The 18,886-nt window shown below is 48.8% G+C and overlaps 1 protein-coding gene across 1 annotated transcript; it reads left to right on the top strand.

The window, feature by feature from the left end:
- Positions 1–287: 287 nt before the first annotated feature.
- bri3 (brain protein I3) lies at positions 288–12,570 on the top strand. The gene is made up of 3 exons (XM_038820615.1): positions 288–659; positions 1,269–1,401; positions 12,138–12,570. Exons 1-3 carry the CDS (start codon positions 521–523, stop codon positions 12,268–12,270), a joined length of 405 nt encoding a protein of 134 aa, XP_038676543.1. The 5' UTR covers positions 288–520; the 3' UTR covers positions 12,271–12,570.
- Positions 12,571–18,886: the final 6,316 nt, after the last annotated feature.

The following is an 18,886-nucleotide window of genomic DNA, read 5'->3' as shown; positions in this document are numbered from 1 at the left end:
CTGCTGTTATAGAGCCCCAGTATTACATGGGTAACTTGCAGATGAAAGGTCCCCCCACCCCAGGCGGGGGAATTGAGTGCTGGTACTGAAGTTAAACATCAGGGGGAGATGGTTAGATTATCTTTTTTTTTGGAGATGGCCATTGCAGGGTCTGAATAGAGTGGGGGGGGGGGGGGGGGGGGGTAGGTGCACTTTAAGAAAAGATGGGAGGTGGAGTTAGAGCTGATGTTTATTTAAGGATGGGAGAGGCGGTCCCTTTCTTATTGCGGAAATCACGCTGTTTGCCCGTCACGTGATTGGAATCTTGTGACTTTGTATCGAGTTCGGGAGGGGGGAATTCCCCGGAGCGCGCACGCCGAACCCAGTGTAACAAACCCCGGGGGAAGAGTGCCGGGCCGTTCACTGTGTGTGTCCCCCCCCAAGCCCCCCCTCTCTATCCATCCCGGCCCCCGCGCTGAGAGCAGCGCCTGCTGCCGCTGGAGGAGGTGGAGGATCCGATCGCCGCTTCCTCTCCCCACCCATGGATAACAAGCCCCTCTTGCAGGAGAGGCCGCCCGCTTACGCTGCAGTGCCCGAGGGGGGCTACGGCCACGGCCAGACCTACGGGAGCATCCCGGCCCCCGGATACCAGCCTCCACCATACTCTTACCCGGCCTCAGGTGCGGCGCCTCTTGTTTTTCAATGTATTGTGTGCACTGGCACATTGAGCCAAATCCTGGGCAGGAGTGGCAGCAAACTGGGGGCGGGAGGGGGTTACTGCTTTGAAACTTTCAGTTCACGCTGCTGGGGGCTAGAAAGGGGGCAGGAAAGACTGATGTTGTGATCACTGGGTTCAGGAAAATCTCTTATGAATTGGAGGAAAATCTGATCCTTAAAGCCGCTCCCACGCTTTAAGATTCTGGAGGTTTCACTGCTGGGTTGTAAATTAAACTGAATTGTCTTTCATCTTACTGTGCAAATTATTGTTTTCTGGCTGTGTTTTGTAATTTAAGTAGGCCAATGGTTATTGTGGTGTTAACACTGAATTGTTGCTTTAATCCCATGGTTATTTATTTAAAGATGAAATTTTTTTTGTAAGGCACAAGGTTCTGTTTTTTTGGGGTGGGGCAATTCTGTCAGGTTTTGAGGCTAAATTACAGGGATAGGGTGGGGAATTGGATTTAGGGAGGGTGGTCTTTCAAAGGGTTGGTGCAGACTTGATAGGCTGAATGGCCTCCTGCTCTGTCCTATGATTTTGTTTCCAAACTAATGCTGGCTTTGTTTTGCAGGGTATGTATCTGCTGCTCCTGCAGGTATCCAGCCCCCTGTCTGCCCAGGGCCCAACTACTCCAGCACTTACACTATTATCCAGCAGCCAGCTGCAGCTTCTGTTGTAGTGGTGGGTGGTTGTCCAGCTTGCAGGTAACAAATATTGTATGAATTTAAAATCAAACCTATACTTGTGAACACAAAAAAGTATGAATTCAGTGTGTGTACAAAATTGAGGGGAAGAGATAAAGTGGACAGGATAAAATTGTTTCCATTGCTGCAGAATTCTAGAACCATGGGACATAGATTCAAGATAAGTGGCAGAAGGTATGGAGGGGACATGAGGAACTTTTTTTTACACAGGATGGTGGGAGTCTGGAATTTGCTGCCTGAGTTGGTGGTTGAGGAGACCCTAAACTCTTAAGTACTTGGATCTGCACCCTTAGTGCTGTAAGATGCAGGATTATGGGCCGGGTGGAGGAAGGTGGGATTGGAAAGGGCACCTGGGTATCATCGGGCTGACATGGACAAGATGGGCTGAATGCTCTCCTCCTGTGTTGTACCTTTTCTAAGATACTAACTTTACCCTGCAGCAAGTTGCCAATTTTGTGATGTCTTCATCCATAGAATCCCTACAGTGCAGAAGGAGACCAATCGGCCCATCGAGTCTGCACAAGCACTCTGATAGACCCCCCTACCTAGGTCCACAGCCCTGCCCTATCCCTATAACCACAGCACCAGTTGGCCTGTGCATCTTTGGACACTAAAGGATAATTTAGCATGGCCAATCCACGTAACATGCACATCTTTGGACTGTGGAAGGAAACTGGAGCCGGAGGAAACCCATGCAGACATGGGGAGAACGTGCAGACTCTGCACAGACAGTGACCCAAGGTTGGAAATGAGCTTGGTCTCTGGTGCTGAGAGGCAGCAGTGCTAACCATTGTGCCACTGTGCTGCAAAATAAGTTGAGGTGTTTTTTATTTATTTATTTACTTATTTATTATTAAAGTTTTTATTCTCCATTTTCACATTTTCCTTCAAAATTTACACCCCACCAACGAGCAGTAAACGGTAACAGATACAAAGTCAATACTCTTAACATCAGCAATTCTCCCATCACCCCACCCAATGGCCCACCTGTCAATATATGCATCAAATAAAACAAACCCTCCCATAGTAGGGAAAAAAAACCAAAAGGCGAAAAAGAGAAAGGAGTCAAGGAGTCCTCCGGAATCGGCAATGGTCACCATTAACCTATAGAATCGTGTCCCCCCCCCCCTCCCCCCGGACGACACTCAATGCCATCCAACCCCCCGAAAGAGTACTGTAAATGACACCCAAGAGTTGTACACCACCCCGCCCCCCCCCCCCCCCCCCCCCCCCCCCCCCCAAACTCCCAACTCCTCCCCTCCACTTCCTCTTGTAAAACTCCTCCCTCCAACCTCTGTTCCTTTCCCCCAACTTTCCACCCTGGCTAGACCCCTCGGACCCTGTTTTGCCAGGCTCCGATGGCCGCAGCCCCTCCCCCACCTCACCCCCGTTCACTGGCCGGCTTAAACCGGCCAGCGTGGAGGCCCCCGCCCGGGTCCCTTTCCCCCTAGGGCCGGCCCTAGGAAAGCCCAGAAATCCCCTTTTAGCACACAAACCCCGTAAATCCACCTACACCCCAAAGAGCCCTCATTCCGACTGAAAGTCCCATTTCTTCCCTTGTCCAAAAATATACAATATTGGCTCCTATAGCCCATACACCAGCACGCAGTGAAACAAAAAAGAAAAAATACAGTCATGAGGCTACATCGGTACATGACCATTTCTCAATTCTGCCACAGTCCTTCTGCCTTCGCAAACTCCTCCGCTGCTTCCGCCGTCCCCAAAATAAAAGTCCTTGAACTTGTAGGTCACCCTCGGCTTTGCTGGATATACAATGCCGCACTGCACCCTGCTAACGTACAGTGCCCTCTTCACCTGGTTGAAAGCAGCCCGCCTCCTTGCCAGCTCCACCGTAAAGTCCTGGTATACACGTATACCTACGGAAGCACAGAGTCACTACACTTGGCGGCTCACCCTCCTTTGGTACAGGCCTCCACGACCGATGAGCCCGATCCAGTTCATATCGGGAGGGATCCTCCCCCTCCCCCAAAGTTTCAGCAACATCGTGGCAAAATACTCAGTCGGCCTCTGTCATTCAACTCCTTCGGGCAGCCCCACAATCCTCAAATTTTGTCGCCTGGTTTTCCGGGTCTTCCATTTTGCCTCGCAGATCCTTGTTGATCTCTATCACTTTCCGCATCTCCTTCCCCATCGAGGTAAGTTGATCACTGTGCTGCAGTAATGTCTCTTCCACTTCCTTCAGCACCTCGCCTTCCTCCCGCACCTCCACCACTGCGCTCGCCACCGCCGTCGTCACTGGGGAAATCACCACCTCCACCAGCACTTTCAAAACCGCCCCCATCTCCTTCCTCATTCTCCATGTGTTTTGTGAACTGCCTTTCGACTTCCACGGCCATCACCTTAGTTATTTCTTCAGCCGTAAGCAATGCGGCCTCCCCTGGTGCTCCGGCCTCCATTTTCTTTACTGACCCCCGACGGACTTTCAGCCGCTTTATTCACGGCCGTTTTTTTGCTGGTCTTTGACATTTCCCTTCCCTGTGCCGTCTCCCGACCTTTGCTGCCTCCGCTGCCCTTAGGACCGCGTTATGAGGTGTTTTATGACAACTTACTAAGTTACAAGTCTTTTTAGTACTTTTAGTACTTTTAAAACAAATATAACATATTGCTGTTGCAAAGCAGGAAACCCAACAGCGAATATGCTATTCTGATAACAGTAAATACAGTATCCATAATTCACTGAAGGATATGATTGTTTCATGCCTATGGGATTGCATGAGACCCTGTTTTGAAATGTTTCTTTCTGGGGGCATATTTTTAATTCACTCCTGGGTTGTGGGCATCACTGGCTGGACCAATATTTATTGCCCATCCCTAATTACCTTTGAACTGAGTTGCTTGTTTGGCCATTTCAGAGGGCATTACTGTGGTTCTGGAGTTGCATACAGGCCAGACCAGGTAAGGACATTAGTGAACTGCACGAGGTTTTATGACTAATCAGCAGTGTTTTCATGGTCCTCATTAGACTTTTAATACAGGTGCCTGGTGGGATTCCCCGGGTCTCGGGATTACTAGTCCGGTGAGAATACCACTACTGGGCCATTGCCTCCCCTGATGCAGTAGATTTTCAAACGTACAGTTATATCCATTACCTGCACTTTGGTGAATGTAGAACTGCAAGTGGTTTTATTGTCTGGAGGTTGGTCTCAAATCTCCAGTGTGACTAGAGAAGCGCCCAATGGGAATGAACTCTGTTGTCTAATCATTATTAAAAAGTAACCTCTAATTAGAATCGAGCCTGCTTGGCACAAAGCTGAATAAGGAAAGCTGGGTTGCTATTTTCCAGACTGGGTAGGAACCTGGGCTTTGTTGTTTGTTTTTTTTCCCGAGCGACACCCTCTTTCCATTCTGGTTTGAGATTTAAATTTGATGATTCTGGAATTTTACTGTGCTGTGTGGCACTGCTCACTGTATAAATAATCACCCTTCAATCTAGTTTAGCCCATCACAGCTTGATGTAGCAGCATTGGCTTTTCTTTTTGAAACTGGGCTGGGAAGGCACTGGGAAATCGTAAAATTAGCGGCCAGAATTCCCCCGTAGCTGGGATACTTACCTGGTGATCTGTGCAGATAAGAAAGTCAGGTCCTTGCTTTGCGTTGGGGATAATGTGAAATAATTGCTTTGCCTCTGGTTCCTCATGGGGATGCCTTGGACAGCTTCTAACTGTCTGCATTTGAAATGAATCGTTAGTGGAAGCTCTTTTTAGTGAGGTGAAGAAAACATTTGGACATATTTACTGACTGATTTCAAGTTTGAAAGGATTTGCCAAGATGTCGTCACTCGTGTATTTCTCCTGTCCACCCACCATGTCCCCTTTCTAATTTTGAGGAATTTGTTCAGTAGAGTTTTTGGAAACTAGGGATATAAAACTCGCAGTATGTGGCGCTTCAAAATATCACTAGACACCTCTATGTGCTGTTGCTCGTTCTGGTGAGTGTGCTTTACACTCGATTGGCTCTGTTTTATCCCTTAGCTCTAGAGTCGCCAGGTATCTTTATGATACCGCCACGAGGTTCAAGTTCAGATCAATGACTCAATACACCAGTTAGTAAGGTTCCATCAAACACGTTTATTATTTACACAGTAAATCGATACTCATGCAACTAATACTAACGGACTAAACTATTCCTACCACTATAAGCCAATACTTATCTTCGAGCAGGGAACAATGGCCTCTTGTTCTGTCCTGAGACTGCAGGCTTCCCAGTTGGTATGGGCTAAGGGGTCAGGAATGTCTATTCTCGTAGCGTGCGTTGGTTGGACACTTACTTGTCGGTGTAGCTGTTGGCCAGGCCTCTCCTTCTCACGTTCAAGTTTTTGGAGAGCTGCTGCAAAGGTGTTCTGCTGGGAGGGCCGGCTAAGAGAGCGAACTATACTTGGGACCTGACTTTTATAGGTCACAGGGGCTTCGCGCCCATCTGGGCGGACCCTATACCTGCTTGCAATTGATTGGACCTCATACCAATCGATTGGTTTGAATTCCCCAATACTGGGGCTGTTTCCCGATCGCTGGGCGGTTCTTGGGGCTGTTTGTAACTTTTTGTTTCAGACCCCGTTGCCGCCGGGAAGTCTGACCTGCCATAGAATGTCCCAATTGTAGCTAATCGTAGTATCCATTGTTCCCGGGGATCGCTTCATTAATATGCAAACTGCTGGTTTCGGTGCTGTCTGCTTTCTTTGCAGCCAGAATATACATGAACTTCTGCACACTGCTTGTCTCTTTATAATTGTCCAGTTTTCCCTGCAACTTTTGTAAATCGCCATTTTGGTCAGGAAGTGGCCAACTTCGGTTGCTACAGCGCTTTGCAAGCAGTGAAGTTTTTTTGAAATATAGTCACTTTTATAATGTCAGGAGCAATGGCAGGCAATTCAAACAGCAAGATCCCACAAACAACAATTGTGATCGTGACCAGAATATTTTTGCAATGTTAAGGCACAGGAGAACTCAGTTCTTCAAAATTGTGATCTTTTATGCGCCTCCAAGTGGGCAGACGTGGCATTGGTTTAATGCCTCACCAGGGAGACAGTGCAGCACTGCTACCTCAGTATGACAATCTTAGAAGGGCAGAAAGGGACCATTTGGTCCATCGAGTCGGCAGCGGCTCTTGGAAAGAGCACCCTGCTTAAGCCCATTCCTCCACCCCATCCCTGTGACCCCACCTAACCTGCACCTCTTTGGTCTGCGGGAGGAAACCAGAGCACCCGGAGGGAACCCAGGCAGACGGGGGGAGAAAGCGCAAACTCCACAGAGACAGTCAGCCGAGACTGGAATTGAACCCGGGTCCCTGGAGCTGAGAGGCAGCAGTGCTAACCACTGTGTCGCCCGAAGGAGCATAGTTATTTCTGCTCAAGCCCCCGGGACTCAAAAGGCGAGAGTGCTAAGAATGGCAGTGATTTTTCCAGAGTCTCCGTGAAAATTAGTAATTGTCTGTGGGCTTGGCCATGCTCGCCCAGTGCAAAGCCAAGCTGTATATGTCAGAAAGCCCCAGGGTTGATTCCTGGTTCCAGTTGCTAACTAAAAAAAAGTTTCTGTTGGTGATCAGTAATTCATAATGTACGGGTGCAGGATGATTAGGATTGAAATTGGCTGAGATACCACAGAGCACTGGCTGTTGTTGTGCCAATCAAAAAATATCATCCAATCCAATCTCATTTACTATCTCTTGATCTGTGGCCCTGTATGTCACATCACCCCAGGTGTATATCCAAGTATTTTTAAAATGAGGGTTTCTGCCTCCGCCACCCTTTTTAGTGCATTCCAGAGCCCCCACCCACTGAGGGTGGGGAAAAAAAAATATGATCGTACACTCCCTCCTTATCCTTCCACCAGTTAACTTCAAATCTATGCCCCCATTTATTTACCTTTCAGGTAAGGGGAATAGGTATTTCCTATCCACGATCCAGGTTTGTTGGATGTTATGCAGCTGAATTAAATCTCTTTTTCCAGAGAAAATAATTCCAGATTACTAAATATCCTACATTAACCATGTGTAGTAATGTTTGGACACTCCCCGGAGTGTCCACTTGCAGTACAGCGGAGTGCTCTATGCATGTGAAAGAGATCTTTCATTTATACAGCATCTTGCACAGCCTTGGGGCATGTCAGTGCTTTAATAATAATAATATTTAGTGTCACAAGTAGACTTGCATTAATACTGCCATGAGGTTACTGTGAAAAGCCCCTAGTCGCCACAGTCCGGCACCTGTTCAGGTACACCGAGGGAGAATCCAGAATGTCCAATTCACCTAACAAGCACTTCTTTCGGGACTTGTGGGGGGGAAACCGGAGCACCCGGAGGAAACCCATGCTGACACGGGGAAAACGTGCAGACTCCCCACAGACAGTGACCCTCAAGCCGGGAATCGAACCTGGGACCCTGGAGCTGTGAAGCAACAGTGCTAACCATTGTGCTACCGTGCTGTCCTTTACAGCCATTGAAGTACTTTTCAAGTAACGTCATTTTCGTAATGCAGCCAATCAAGCTCCCACTCAAAAGCAGTGTGAACAGGACAAGATAATCTGTTCTTGTGGTATCGACTGAGGGTTAAATATTGGGGAAACTGGGAGTAACTCGCTGCTGTTCTACAAAATACTGCCGTGGGGATTTTTGTATCCAGCTGATAGGGCAGACGGGACCTCAATTTAACATTCAGCAGCGTCGCGCAATCTCCGTATTGCACTGAAAAGTGTCAACCTGGAACTTGCGCCCAGGCCTTGTGGCGTGGGTTCTGAACCCACAAACCTCTGACTCGGGAGCATGCTGTCCACTGAGCCTTGGCTGGTGGGACTGTGCTACAAGAGAAGGACAATACCTTTTGGCAATTGCAACTTATTTTTTACTGCTGGGATCAAATCTAGTGAAACTTGACACGTGGGGCACTGAAATACAGCCGCAGTTTTTGAGGGAAGAATTCTAGTTTGCAAATTTGCAACTTCCAAGGATTGTATATGTAAAGATACATTTGTAAAATGAGTAGGCAGGTTCAGGTTTCAACTGAGCACCTCTCAGAATCCAGGGGCCTGTTCCTGATCAGTATCTAGAGAAGTTCTTTTCCAGCATTCCCTGCTTCCGACATCCTGTTTAATTTTTCCTCAGTCCTGCAATGACCTCTGACCTCCTGTAATCATTGATTGTTCTCACGAGCTTTACACAATGCAGATTCAGAGCTATTTTCGACTTCCGCATAGACTGACTCACTGTCATGTGTTCTAGATGCCATTTTAGAGATTGCTTTTCCCCAGAGCCTATGGTGAGGTTTTGTTTTTTTAAAAAAAAACATCCTTCTCACTTTCCTCTTCCCTTTATTCAGCCCTCCATTTCTCCCTTTCCCCTCGCCCCACCCCTACCCACTTTGTCCCCTGCTTCCTTACACATGGGCCCTGATCTCTTTCTACCCCACCCTCTCTTTCATTATCCACTACTCTCTCTCCCTCCTTTCTCCCCCCTTTTTTCTCTAGCTCTGTCCTTCCCCCTCCTGTTCTTTCCTGTTCCCTGATCTCTCTCTATCCCACGCCACCTCTTCTGCTTTCTCGTCTGACCCTTACTCCCCTTCTCTTTGTTCTTGCCACCCCTTCTTTGGCTCTCTCTTGTTGCCCTGCCTGCTTTTCCCTTTCCCATCTCTATTGTGCTTTTGTGCCTTTGCTTCTCCTTCTTTGCTCTCCTGATCCTTCATCCTCTCTCCCATTCAACAAAGCATGCTTCTCTCTCCCACCTGTGCTCCCGTCCCCTTTTCCCTCTCTGCCCCCTGCCCTCTATTGTCTTGTGTTCTTTCCTGCGCCACCACCCATTGCACTTCACAGCTCTTGCTCGTGTCCCTTTCTCGATCTCTCCAGCTTATGCCCCTATCTTCCCCTTTCCTTCCCTGACCCCACTCTCTTCTTTCACTCTCGCCTGTCCCCGAGTCCCTTCCTTTTTTTTTCTATCTTGTCGCTGCCCCCACCACTCTCTCCTACCCTGTCTCCATGCTGTCACCCCCCCTCTGTCCTGCCCTCCTCAGTACCCCATTCCCTTTCACATACTCTTCCTCCTATGCCTCTGTCGAGGTTTCTCTCTCGTGTGCCTCAGTTTTTTCTCTCTCTCTCTCTCTCTCTTTCTCTCCACCCCCCCCCCCCCCCCCCCCCCCCCACCACTCCCGGCATCTCCACACAATGTGGCCTTGCCCCATCTCTCTTGCACCACTGCACACTATCCCCCACCATCCCCTCCCCCCACCTCTTGCCCCTGTCTGATTTTCTTTCTCTCTCTCTCACACTCGCTGTGTGACTTTTAATCTCATGCTCCCAATAAAGGCTGTGCCAGACGAACTTCCTTGTTGATCATCTGACTTCGTGGAAATGAGTATTTAAAATTGAAACCTAAAGTCACATGGGCATAGTGTTATTGAATGTGGTGTGCTCCAGTTGTTCACCCTCCGGCTGTGAAGATTGCTACTTTTACTGCATCACCTTACAATCCAAATGTTTAATCAATACACAGTCTGCTTTTTAAAGACTTCTGTTGTTGTGTTAAAATGTTTATTCTGAGCTTTTTGACCAGGAGAAATTGGGAAATTGTGTGTTAAAGATTCTGAATAGTTAAATATTTTAGTATTTTGCGTAAATTTGCTTTCTAAAACTGTACTTCCAGTTCTGTGTGCGCGCCTGGGCGCGCGTCCCCTACCCTGGTGGAGGAGGAGAGGAAAATCAGTGAAAGCAATTTTTTGCACTTCCTCATTTAACATCCGGTATGGCAGCTCCCATCTTTCCCAGTCGACAGTTTTGTCACTACTGAATGTGGTGGAATTTTGGGCATGTCGTACAGAGCTGCTGAGACTCCCACATTGAGCCCGACTGCCTTCATCCTTCCATTGTAACACAAGGGTTGGAACCATCCGTTTTAAAACTGCTTTACCCAAAAAAGTTGCTCTTGATTTCTAAAGCAAGATGGTAAATGCTTTACCGTAATCACGCGCCACTTCCCGTTTTCTTGTTGTCTGGAAGCAACATAGCAAACGGAACCTTCTATGAACCGCCAACATCTTGATCTGGAAAACTAAATACAAACTCTTTCAGCTAGTCAGGTAGGAGCTGAAATTGCAAGCAAAGCCACACACGTTCCAGCTGCATTGAGGTGTTTCATCTTGTGGCATTCTCTTGGTTCAGTTGCAGAACGCATAACATTTTTCCGGGGAGGAATGTTATTGTCCCATGTCCAGTTCCAGAACTTGGGCACGAACGCACCAGGTCCGCACTATGGATAAAGAGTAGGAACATGATTGGGTTTGGCTATGATCCCTTCTGTAGTCAAATAACATTTACGCTTGCATCTGATGTGTTTGGAAAGAGTTAATGCAAGGAAAGCATCTGGAAAATGTGCATCAGGAAGATCCAAGATGGCATGAATGGATAATACCAGAACATAGACTGTCCTCTCTCTACAGAACAGGCAGTGAGGGTTGGAGAAAATGGAAATCAACGGAGAAGGATTATTCATGGTGCTCTTCACATGACAGATGAAAGGCCACTTGGTGGGGCACCCAACTGGGTGCTGGCTTTGTGCATTCAAAACCATTCATAGGATCATAAGGCCATTTAGCCTCCTGAGCCTGTCCCACTATTGAATTGGTTCATGACTGATCTGTATCCTCCGTTTACCTGTCTCTGATCCCTCAATGTCCTTGCCCAATCTGTTTTGACATTTTCAATTGAGCCTCCGGCCTCCATGACTTGTTTTGTGGTGAGATGGTCCTCTGCCTTTTGTGTGAATGAGTGCTCCCTGTCATCACCTGGACAATCCAGGTAAAATTTTAAATGTTCTTCCTGCCCCTTGTTCTGGACTCCCTCCGCCAGAGGAAAAGATTTCTCTCCCTCCATCAAATCCTTTTTAAGCATTTTCAAACACCTCATTTAGATCACTGATTAATCTTGTATTTTGGATTTGTTGTTTGTCACGTGTATCGAGGTATGGTGAAAAGTATTTTTCTGGGTACAGCTCAGACAGATGATTTAGTACATGAAAATAAAATAAATAATAGGGCAACACAACGTACGCAATGTAAATACATAGACACTGGCATCGGGTAAAGCAGACAGAAGTGTAGTATTAATCAGGTCAGCCCATAAGAGGGCTGGTAACTGTGGGGAAGAAGCTGTTTTTGAGTCTGTTCGTGCGTGTTCTCAGACTTTTATATCTGCCCGATGGAAGAAGTTGGAAGAGTGAGTAAGCCGGGTGGGAGAGATCTTTGATTATGCTGCCCGCTTTCCCAAGGCAGCGGGAGGTGTAGATGTCAATGGACGGGAGGCAGGTTCGTGTGATGAACTGGACGGTGTTCACGACTCTGTAATTTCTTGCGTCTTGGGCCAAGCAGTTGCCATACCAGGCTGTGATGCAGCCAAATAGGATGCTTTCAGGGGTGCATCTGTAAAAGTTGGTAAGTCAGTGTGGACATGCCAAATTTCCTTAGTTTCCTGAGGAAGTATAGGCGCTGTTGTGCTTTCTCGGTCGTCGATTCGGAGTGGGTGGACCAGGACAGATTTCTGGTGAAATTGGATTTTTATTCAAGGGAACACGAGCCTAATCTCTGCAACTGGTACTCAATTTAATACCATTAACCCCCGAATCAATCAAATGTATCACTTGTCTTGAATTTCGTGAATTGGTTTATGTGGGTGTGATGAAATGGGGGGGGGGGGGGGCAATGTTGACTTTTTAATTGAATTTGTTTTCTTTTCAAACAGGGTTGGCGTACTGGAAGATGACTTCACTTGCCTGGGAGTGCTGTGTGCAATATTATTCTTTCCCATTGGGATCCTATTTTGCTTGGCGCTGCGACAACGGAGATGCCCAAATTGTGGAGCCAGCTTTGGCTAAGTGGATCAAAGTGACCAGCCGACCTGTGGCCAAAATTTAAATAATTTTTTACTGTAAATTCTCCACCATTGTGTATAAACTACGGATGACTTGCCTTCATTCTATGATTTAGTTGGATAGAAATTGAGATGTGATCTTTAAAAAGAAAGCATGACAATTGAATGCCCGCAAATGACTATAACACTGATCCCCTCCACCTGCCATATAGTTGAAATGTACAGGCAAACAAAACAGATTCTTTACCTTATCAGTTCCTTGAATTGCAACTGAAAATACTACAATTAAATTTGCATCCCCCTATTACTTGTTGTGTTTTTTAAACTAGTGAATCAAGTGTCTGGTTGCTGAAATGCTCATCCGGAATGTCCTTGTCTTTGCCAACTTGAATTGTTGAAATGTTCTCATTTCTGCAGGTGCTGAAAGATCGTAGTGTGGTCAAGATGTGGGGACCCTTCGCCCCATTGTGAAAATGCTATCCAATTGTCCCCATCACTCCTTGCCCTTTCCCAATTGTCTTGCGATTTTTCTCTCCATTTGACAACTGATCCAATTCCCTTTTTGAAAGTTGCGATTGAATCTACGTCCCCCCCACCTCCTTTTATCAGGCAGCACATTCTGGATCACAACTCGCTGCAATTCTTTAAATTCTCCACTTTCTTCAGGCGAGTTTTGCCAATTACCTTCAAATCCCACATTCTCTCTTTACAGACCCTTCGGTGTACTTTTACCACTCATTGTTTTGAACACCTAAATTCAGGTGTTCTTGTTTGAGATTTATCCATCCCAAATGAACCAGAGAGCAGCCGTTCCCAAACCTGCAGGCCCCATGTTTTCCTTTCCCAAAGGTCAACTGACAAATTATTTTCTTCAGCTTCTGTGTGAAAATTTTTTTTTTTTTTTTTTTTGCTCTCGTGGTGACCTGGAAGTTTTGTTTGTACATGATGCTATCAGCTAAAGGCCGGATCACACAAGATGCTTTGAATAGAAATCACTGGGTGGTTTTCACTCGTTCCCTTTTTATACTTAACAGGTTGGTACAACTTGTCTATACGAGCATCTCAAAAAAGGAGTCTGACACCATAACTGAGAGGTGTGTATATCGTCACCCCTTGTATCTGTTACCAAACCGACTTCATAGCCTATGTAAAGATGAGGCTGTCTTTATATATTTCAGTTTCACACGTCAGCTTGTCCCGAGCAGATTTTATCTAATTAACTTTTGTAGGTTCCCTTCTCTCCTCCTTCCAAGTTAATATCTGTAACTTTCATTGGGTTTACATAATTTGGCAGGAGCAATCCTGGAGATATTCACTCAATAATCCCTCTCCCCGTCCCCATGCCATCACTTTTCAAGCTGTTTTTCTGAGCATCTGTTGGTTCTGTTCTGTTTATTTCTTTGGAGAAGATTTAATTTTATTGCTCTTCTTGCCCCTTGCTTTATTTGCCCTCCCCAAATGCATCACCACCTTTTTCTGGATTAAATACCCGTTGCCACTTCTCTGCCCCTCTATCAAACCACTGATATTGTTCTGGAGTTGACGGCTTCTGTCTTCAGTCTCAACTACACGACCAATTTGTTTTTCAACGTCTGGTGGCGGCCACGGAGTGAGTGGTCGTGCGTTTGGTGTTGAACAGCAAGGGTGCAGAATGTATGTTGAATGGGGGACTTCAATGTTCATCACCAAGAATGTCTCGGTAACAGCACCACAGCCTGAGCTGGCTGGTGGACAATTAAACAACTCACTGCAGAAGGAGGCTCCACAAATATCCCCATCCTCAATGATGGTGGAGTCCAGTACATAAGTGCAAAAGCTAAGGCTGAAGCATTTACAACAATCAGCCAGAAGGGCCGAGTGGATGATCCATCGCAGCCTCCTGTGGCAGTTCCCAGCATCATAGATTAAAGTCTTCTCCCAATTTGATTCCCTTCATGTAATATCAAGAAAAAGCTGAAGGCACTGGATACTGGTTATGGCCCCTGACAACATTCAATAGAATAGATCGAACAGTACAGCACAGAACAGGCCCTTCGGCCCTCGATGTTGTGCCGAGCAATGATCACCCTACTCAAACCCACGTATCCACCCTATACCCGTAACCCAACAACCCCCCCCTAACCTTACTTTTTAGGACACTACGGGCAATTTAGCATGGCCAATCCACCTAATCCGCACATCTTTGGACTGTGGGAGGAAACCGGAGCACCTGGAGGAAACCCACGCACACACGGGGAGGACGTGCAGACTCCTATTCCAATAATAGTACTGAAGCCTTGTGCTTCAGAACTTCCCATGCCCCTCCCAAGCTGTTCCAGTACAGCTGCAACACTGGCATTTACCAAGTAATGTGGAAAATTGCCCAGGTATGTCCTCTCCACAAATTCAACCCAGCCAATTACCACCCTTCGGCCAATTCTCAATCACAGTAAAATGATGGAAGAGGTTATCAACAGCGCGCCCGAGCTGCACTTGCTTAGCAATAACCTACCCTCAGCCACTCATTTTGGACATTGCCAGGGTCATTCAGTTCCTGGCCTCATTACAGCCTTGGTTCAAACATGGACAAAAGAGCTGAGATGAGAGTGACTGGGTTTGTCATCAGGGCAGCTTTTGACAGAGTGGGACATCAAGGAACCTGAGCGAAATTGATGTCAATTGGGGAAAACTCTCCACTGGTTAGTGTCATACCTGGCACAAAGGAAGGAGTATGTATCTATGTATGGTTGTGGTGGTTAGAGGTCAATAATCTCAGTTCCAGTTCATCACTGGAGTAGTTCCTTAGGGTAGTGTCCTCGGCCCAACCATCTTCAGCTGCTTCATCAATTACCTTTTCATCATAACGTCAGAAGCGGGGATATTCGCAGATGACTGCACAGATGTTCAGAAACTGAAGCAGCCCATGTCCAAAAGAAGCAAAACCTGGCCTGACAAGTGGCAAGTAATATTACCATCACTAAATCCCCCACTATCAACATCCTGGGGGTTACCATTGATACTGAACTGGACTGGACTAACCATATTAATATTGTGGCTACCAAGGCAGGTTAGAGGCTTGGAATCATGTGGTAACTCACCTCTTGATTCCACAAAGCTTGTCCACCGGTCTTCCGGTGTGCACCATGGAGTGAGTGGTCACACACACACGGCAGCTCCTGCTAAGATCACAGAAAAGAGCTCTTAAATGCTCCATATTTAAGCAATATGGAGTGGAATTTGTATGAATAGGTATAGGTGAATGTAGGAGGAGTTTTTTCACCCAGGAATGGTATGTTTCTTGGTTTCCAGTCCCGCAGAAACAGTGTAAGATTTGGCTGGGGCTGCAGCAGAGAGACAAAAGCCTATTCAGCATGCAGGTGGGGGAAGGGCTGTGTTAGAGGCTTCAAGCTGACCTGAGGGCCCTTGTGAAAGCTGGATTCTAGCATCAAAGGGAACAACTGGAAAAGATCTCACCAAGGGCTCTTTTAAGGGCCTGCAACGGCGCTGATTTGACTTTTCCCCGGGTGGGAACGCAGCTTCGGCGCTTGGCGGCCGGTGGATGGGCTGGACTAGAAGTGGAGCGACCAGAAAATCAACTTTGCAGCAGAAGATGGTGCGAGGCAGAAAGGACAAGATGGTGGCGGGCGGGGAACCGGCAGCGTGGCAGCAGTGGGCGAGGGAGCAGCAGGAGCTGCTGCTGCGCTCCTTCCAGGAACTAAAGGCTGAGATCCTGGAGCCGTTGGGGGCATCGCTGGACAGGCTCGGGGCGACTCAGACGGCTCAGGCAGCGGAGATTCGGGAGCTGCAGCAGAAGGATTCTGAGAACGAGGACGAACTCCTGGGCGTGGCGGTGAAGGTGGAGTCACACGAGGAGCTTCACAAGAAATGGTTGGCAAGGATGGAGGAGATGGAGAATCGCTCCCGCCGGATGAATCTGCGGATTTTGGGCCTCCCGAAAGGGGCTGGAAGGTTCGGATTTGGGGGCCTACGTGGTCCTGATGCTGAACTCGCTGATGGGCGCGGGGTCGTTCTGGGGACCCCTCGAGCTGGAGAGTTCCCATCGGGTGATGCTGCGGAAGCTCAGGCCGAACGAGCCGCCCAGGGCGGTGCTGGTCCGCTTTCAACGCTTGGTCGACCCTGAGTGTGTGCTTCGTTGGGCGAAGAGGGAGAGGAGCAGCAAGTGGGAGAATACGGAGATCAGGATTTACCAGGACTGGAGTGCGGAGGTGGTGAAGAGAAGGGCTGGGTTTAACCGGGAGAAGGCAGTGCTCCACAAGAAGGGGGTCAAGTTTGGCCTTTTACAGCCGACACGCCTGTGGGTCACTTATAAAGACCGCCAACTTTATTTTGACTCCCCGGAGGAGACCTGGACTTTTGTCCAGGCAGAGAAGCTGGACTTGGACTGGGGGCTGGGAAACGTGGTACGCAGCCCGGAGGCTTTGTCCTCCTTGATATCCTTTCGCTCTTTTTGGTTCTATTGAACGATGTTTTTTTTTTTTGCTGTCTTGCCATTTCTTTTCTGATTTTCGGGACTGTTATCTGTTTACTTGGTGTTTTATCATATCACGTTGGGATTTTTATTATTTCACTGGTTACGGGTTTGGGTGGGGTTTGCGGCCCTGTTGGGTCATGTACCTGTCTTCCCGCGTTTTGGGTCGGGGGCGGGGCTTGGGATGGGGGGCGCGGGCCTCTCTCCCACGCTGGAGAAGCAGGGGGCGGGGTCGGCATTGGGGGAATGGTTGGGGGACACTGGGGAGGGTAATTGGGGTGGCGGCAGCAGCAGGAGTCGGCTGACTTACGGAAGTACAATGACTGGAGTTACGCAGCTGGCGGGGGCCCTAGCTTCGGGGGGGGGGGGGGGGGAAGGGTTGCTGCTGGAATGGCCAAGAAGGAGCTGGAGCGTGCAGAGGGGGCCGGGATGGGGGTCTGTCGCTGTGGGGAACGGGCTGAGCGGGGACGTGGCAGATTACAGAAGGGTGATGGCTAGTGGACGGGGGAGGGGGGCAGGTGGCCCTCCGATCCGGCTGATCACCTGGAATGTGAGGGGACTGAATGGGCCGGATAAACAGTCCCGCATGTTCGCGCACCTGAGGGGGCTGAAGGCGGACGAGGCTATGCTTCAGGTGGCGGATCAGGTTAGGTTGAGGAAGGGGTGGGTGGGCCAAGTGTTTCATTCGGGGCTGGATGCAAAAAACCGGGGGTTGGCAATCCTGGTGGGGAAGAGGGTGTCGTTTGAGGCGTCGAGTGTGGTGGCAGACAGCGGCGGGAGGTACGTGATGGTGAGCGGCAAGCTGCAAGGGGAGCGGGTGGTGCTGGTCAATGTATACGCCCCGAATTGGGACGATGCGGGTTTCATGCGGCACATGTTGGGCCGGATTCCAGATTTGGAGGCGGGGGGCCTGGTAATGGGGGGGGGGATTTCAACACGGTCCTGGATCCGCCACTGGATCGATCCAGTTCTAGGATGGGTAGGAGGCCTGCGGTGGCTAAGGTGCTGAGGGGGTATATGGACCAGATGGGAGGAGTGGATCCTTGGAGGTTTGCAAGGCCGAGGGCCAGGGAATTGTCATACTTCTCCTATGTGCATAAGGCCTACTCCCTGATCGACTTCTTTGTTATGAGTAGGACGTTGATTGCGAGGGTGGAAGATGCTGAGTATTCGGCGATAGCCATTTCGGACCATGCCCCGCACTGGGTGGACCTCGAGCTGGGGGAGGAGAGGGACCAGCGCCCGTTGTGACGCTTGGGGGTGGGGCTGTTGGCGGACGAGGCAGTGAGGGGGCGGGTTCGAGGATGTATAGAGAGGTATCGAGAGGCCAACGATAATAATAATTTTTATTGGAATTTTTGACAGAAAATATAACAAACAATGAAAAGCAACAATAAGACACCATGATAACTGTAACCCCCCCCAAGACCGTATCAACGCATGTATCACACCCCCCCCGCACCCCAGTAAACAACAAGAGAACTTAAAAATAAATTAAAATTAAGTAAGCAAACATAGTCAACGTTTCCCCCCCCCCTTTTTTACCCCCCTCCCCCCCCCCCCCCCCCCCCTCCGCCCCCCCGGGTTGCTGCTGCTACTGTCCCTGTACCCTATCGCTGAGCCAGAAAGTTGAGAAAAGGCTGCCACCGCCTAAAGAACCCTTGTACCGATCCTCTCAGGGCGAATTTGACCTTCTCTAGCTTAATGAAACCCGCCATGTCATTGATCCAGGTCTCCACGCTGGGGGGCCTTGCATCCTTCCACTATAGCAAGTTCCTCCGCCGGGCTACTAGGGACGCAAAAGCCAGCACACCGGCCTCTTTCGCCTCCTGCACTCCCGGCTCCACCCCAACCCCAAAAATCGCGAGTCCCCAGCCTGGCTTGACCCTGGATCCTACCACCCTCGACACCGTCCTCGCCACCCCCTTCCAGAACTCCTCCAGTGCCGGGCATGCCCAGAACATATGGGCATGGTTCGCTGGACTCCCCGAACACCTAACACACCTGTCTTCGCCCCCAAAGAACCTACTCATCCTTGTCCCAGTCATGTGGGCCAGGTGCGGTACCTTGAATTGGATGAGGCTAAGCCGTGCACATGAGGAGGACGAGTTAACCCTCTCCAGGGCATCAGCCCATGTCCCATCTTCGATTT

The sequence above is a fragment of the Scyliorhinus canicula genome, chromosome 15, assembly GCF_902713615.1.
Source record: "Scyliorhinus canicula chromosome 15, sScyCan1.1, whole genome shotgun sequence".
NCBI classification, from domain to species: Eukaryota; Metazoa; Chordata; class Chondrichthyes; order Carcharhiniformes; family Scyliorhinidae; genus Scyliorhinus; species Scyliorhinus canicula.
This window is presented reverse-complemented; position numbering and strand designations above follow the sequence as displayed.

Excerpts from the sequence above, each read along its gene's own strand:
- bri3 (XM_038820615.1), top strand. The coding sequence starts at position 521 with ATGGATAACAAGCCCCTCTTGCAGGAGAGGCCGCCCGCTTACGCTGCA. Across the intron at positions 660-1,268 it reads ATACTCTTACCCGGCCTCAG|GGTATGTATCTGCTGCTCCT; the intron begins GTGCGGCGCCTC and ends TTTGTTTTGCAG. Across the intron at positions 1,402-12,137 it reads GGTGGTTGTCCAGCTTGCAG|GGTTGGCGTACTGGAAGATG; the intron begins GTAACAAATATT and ends CTTTTCAAACAG.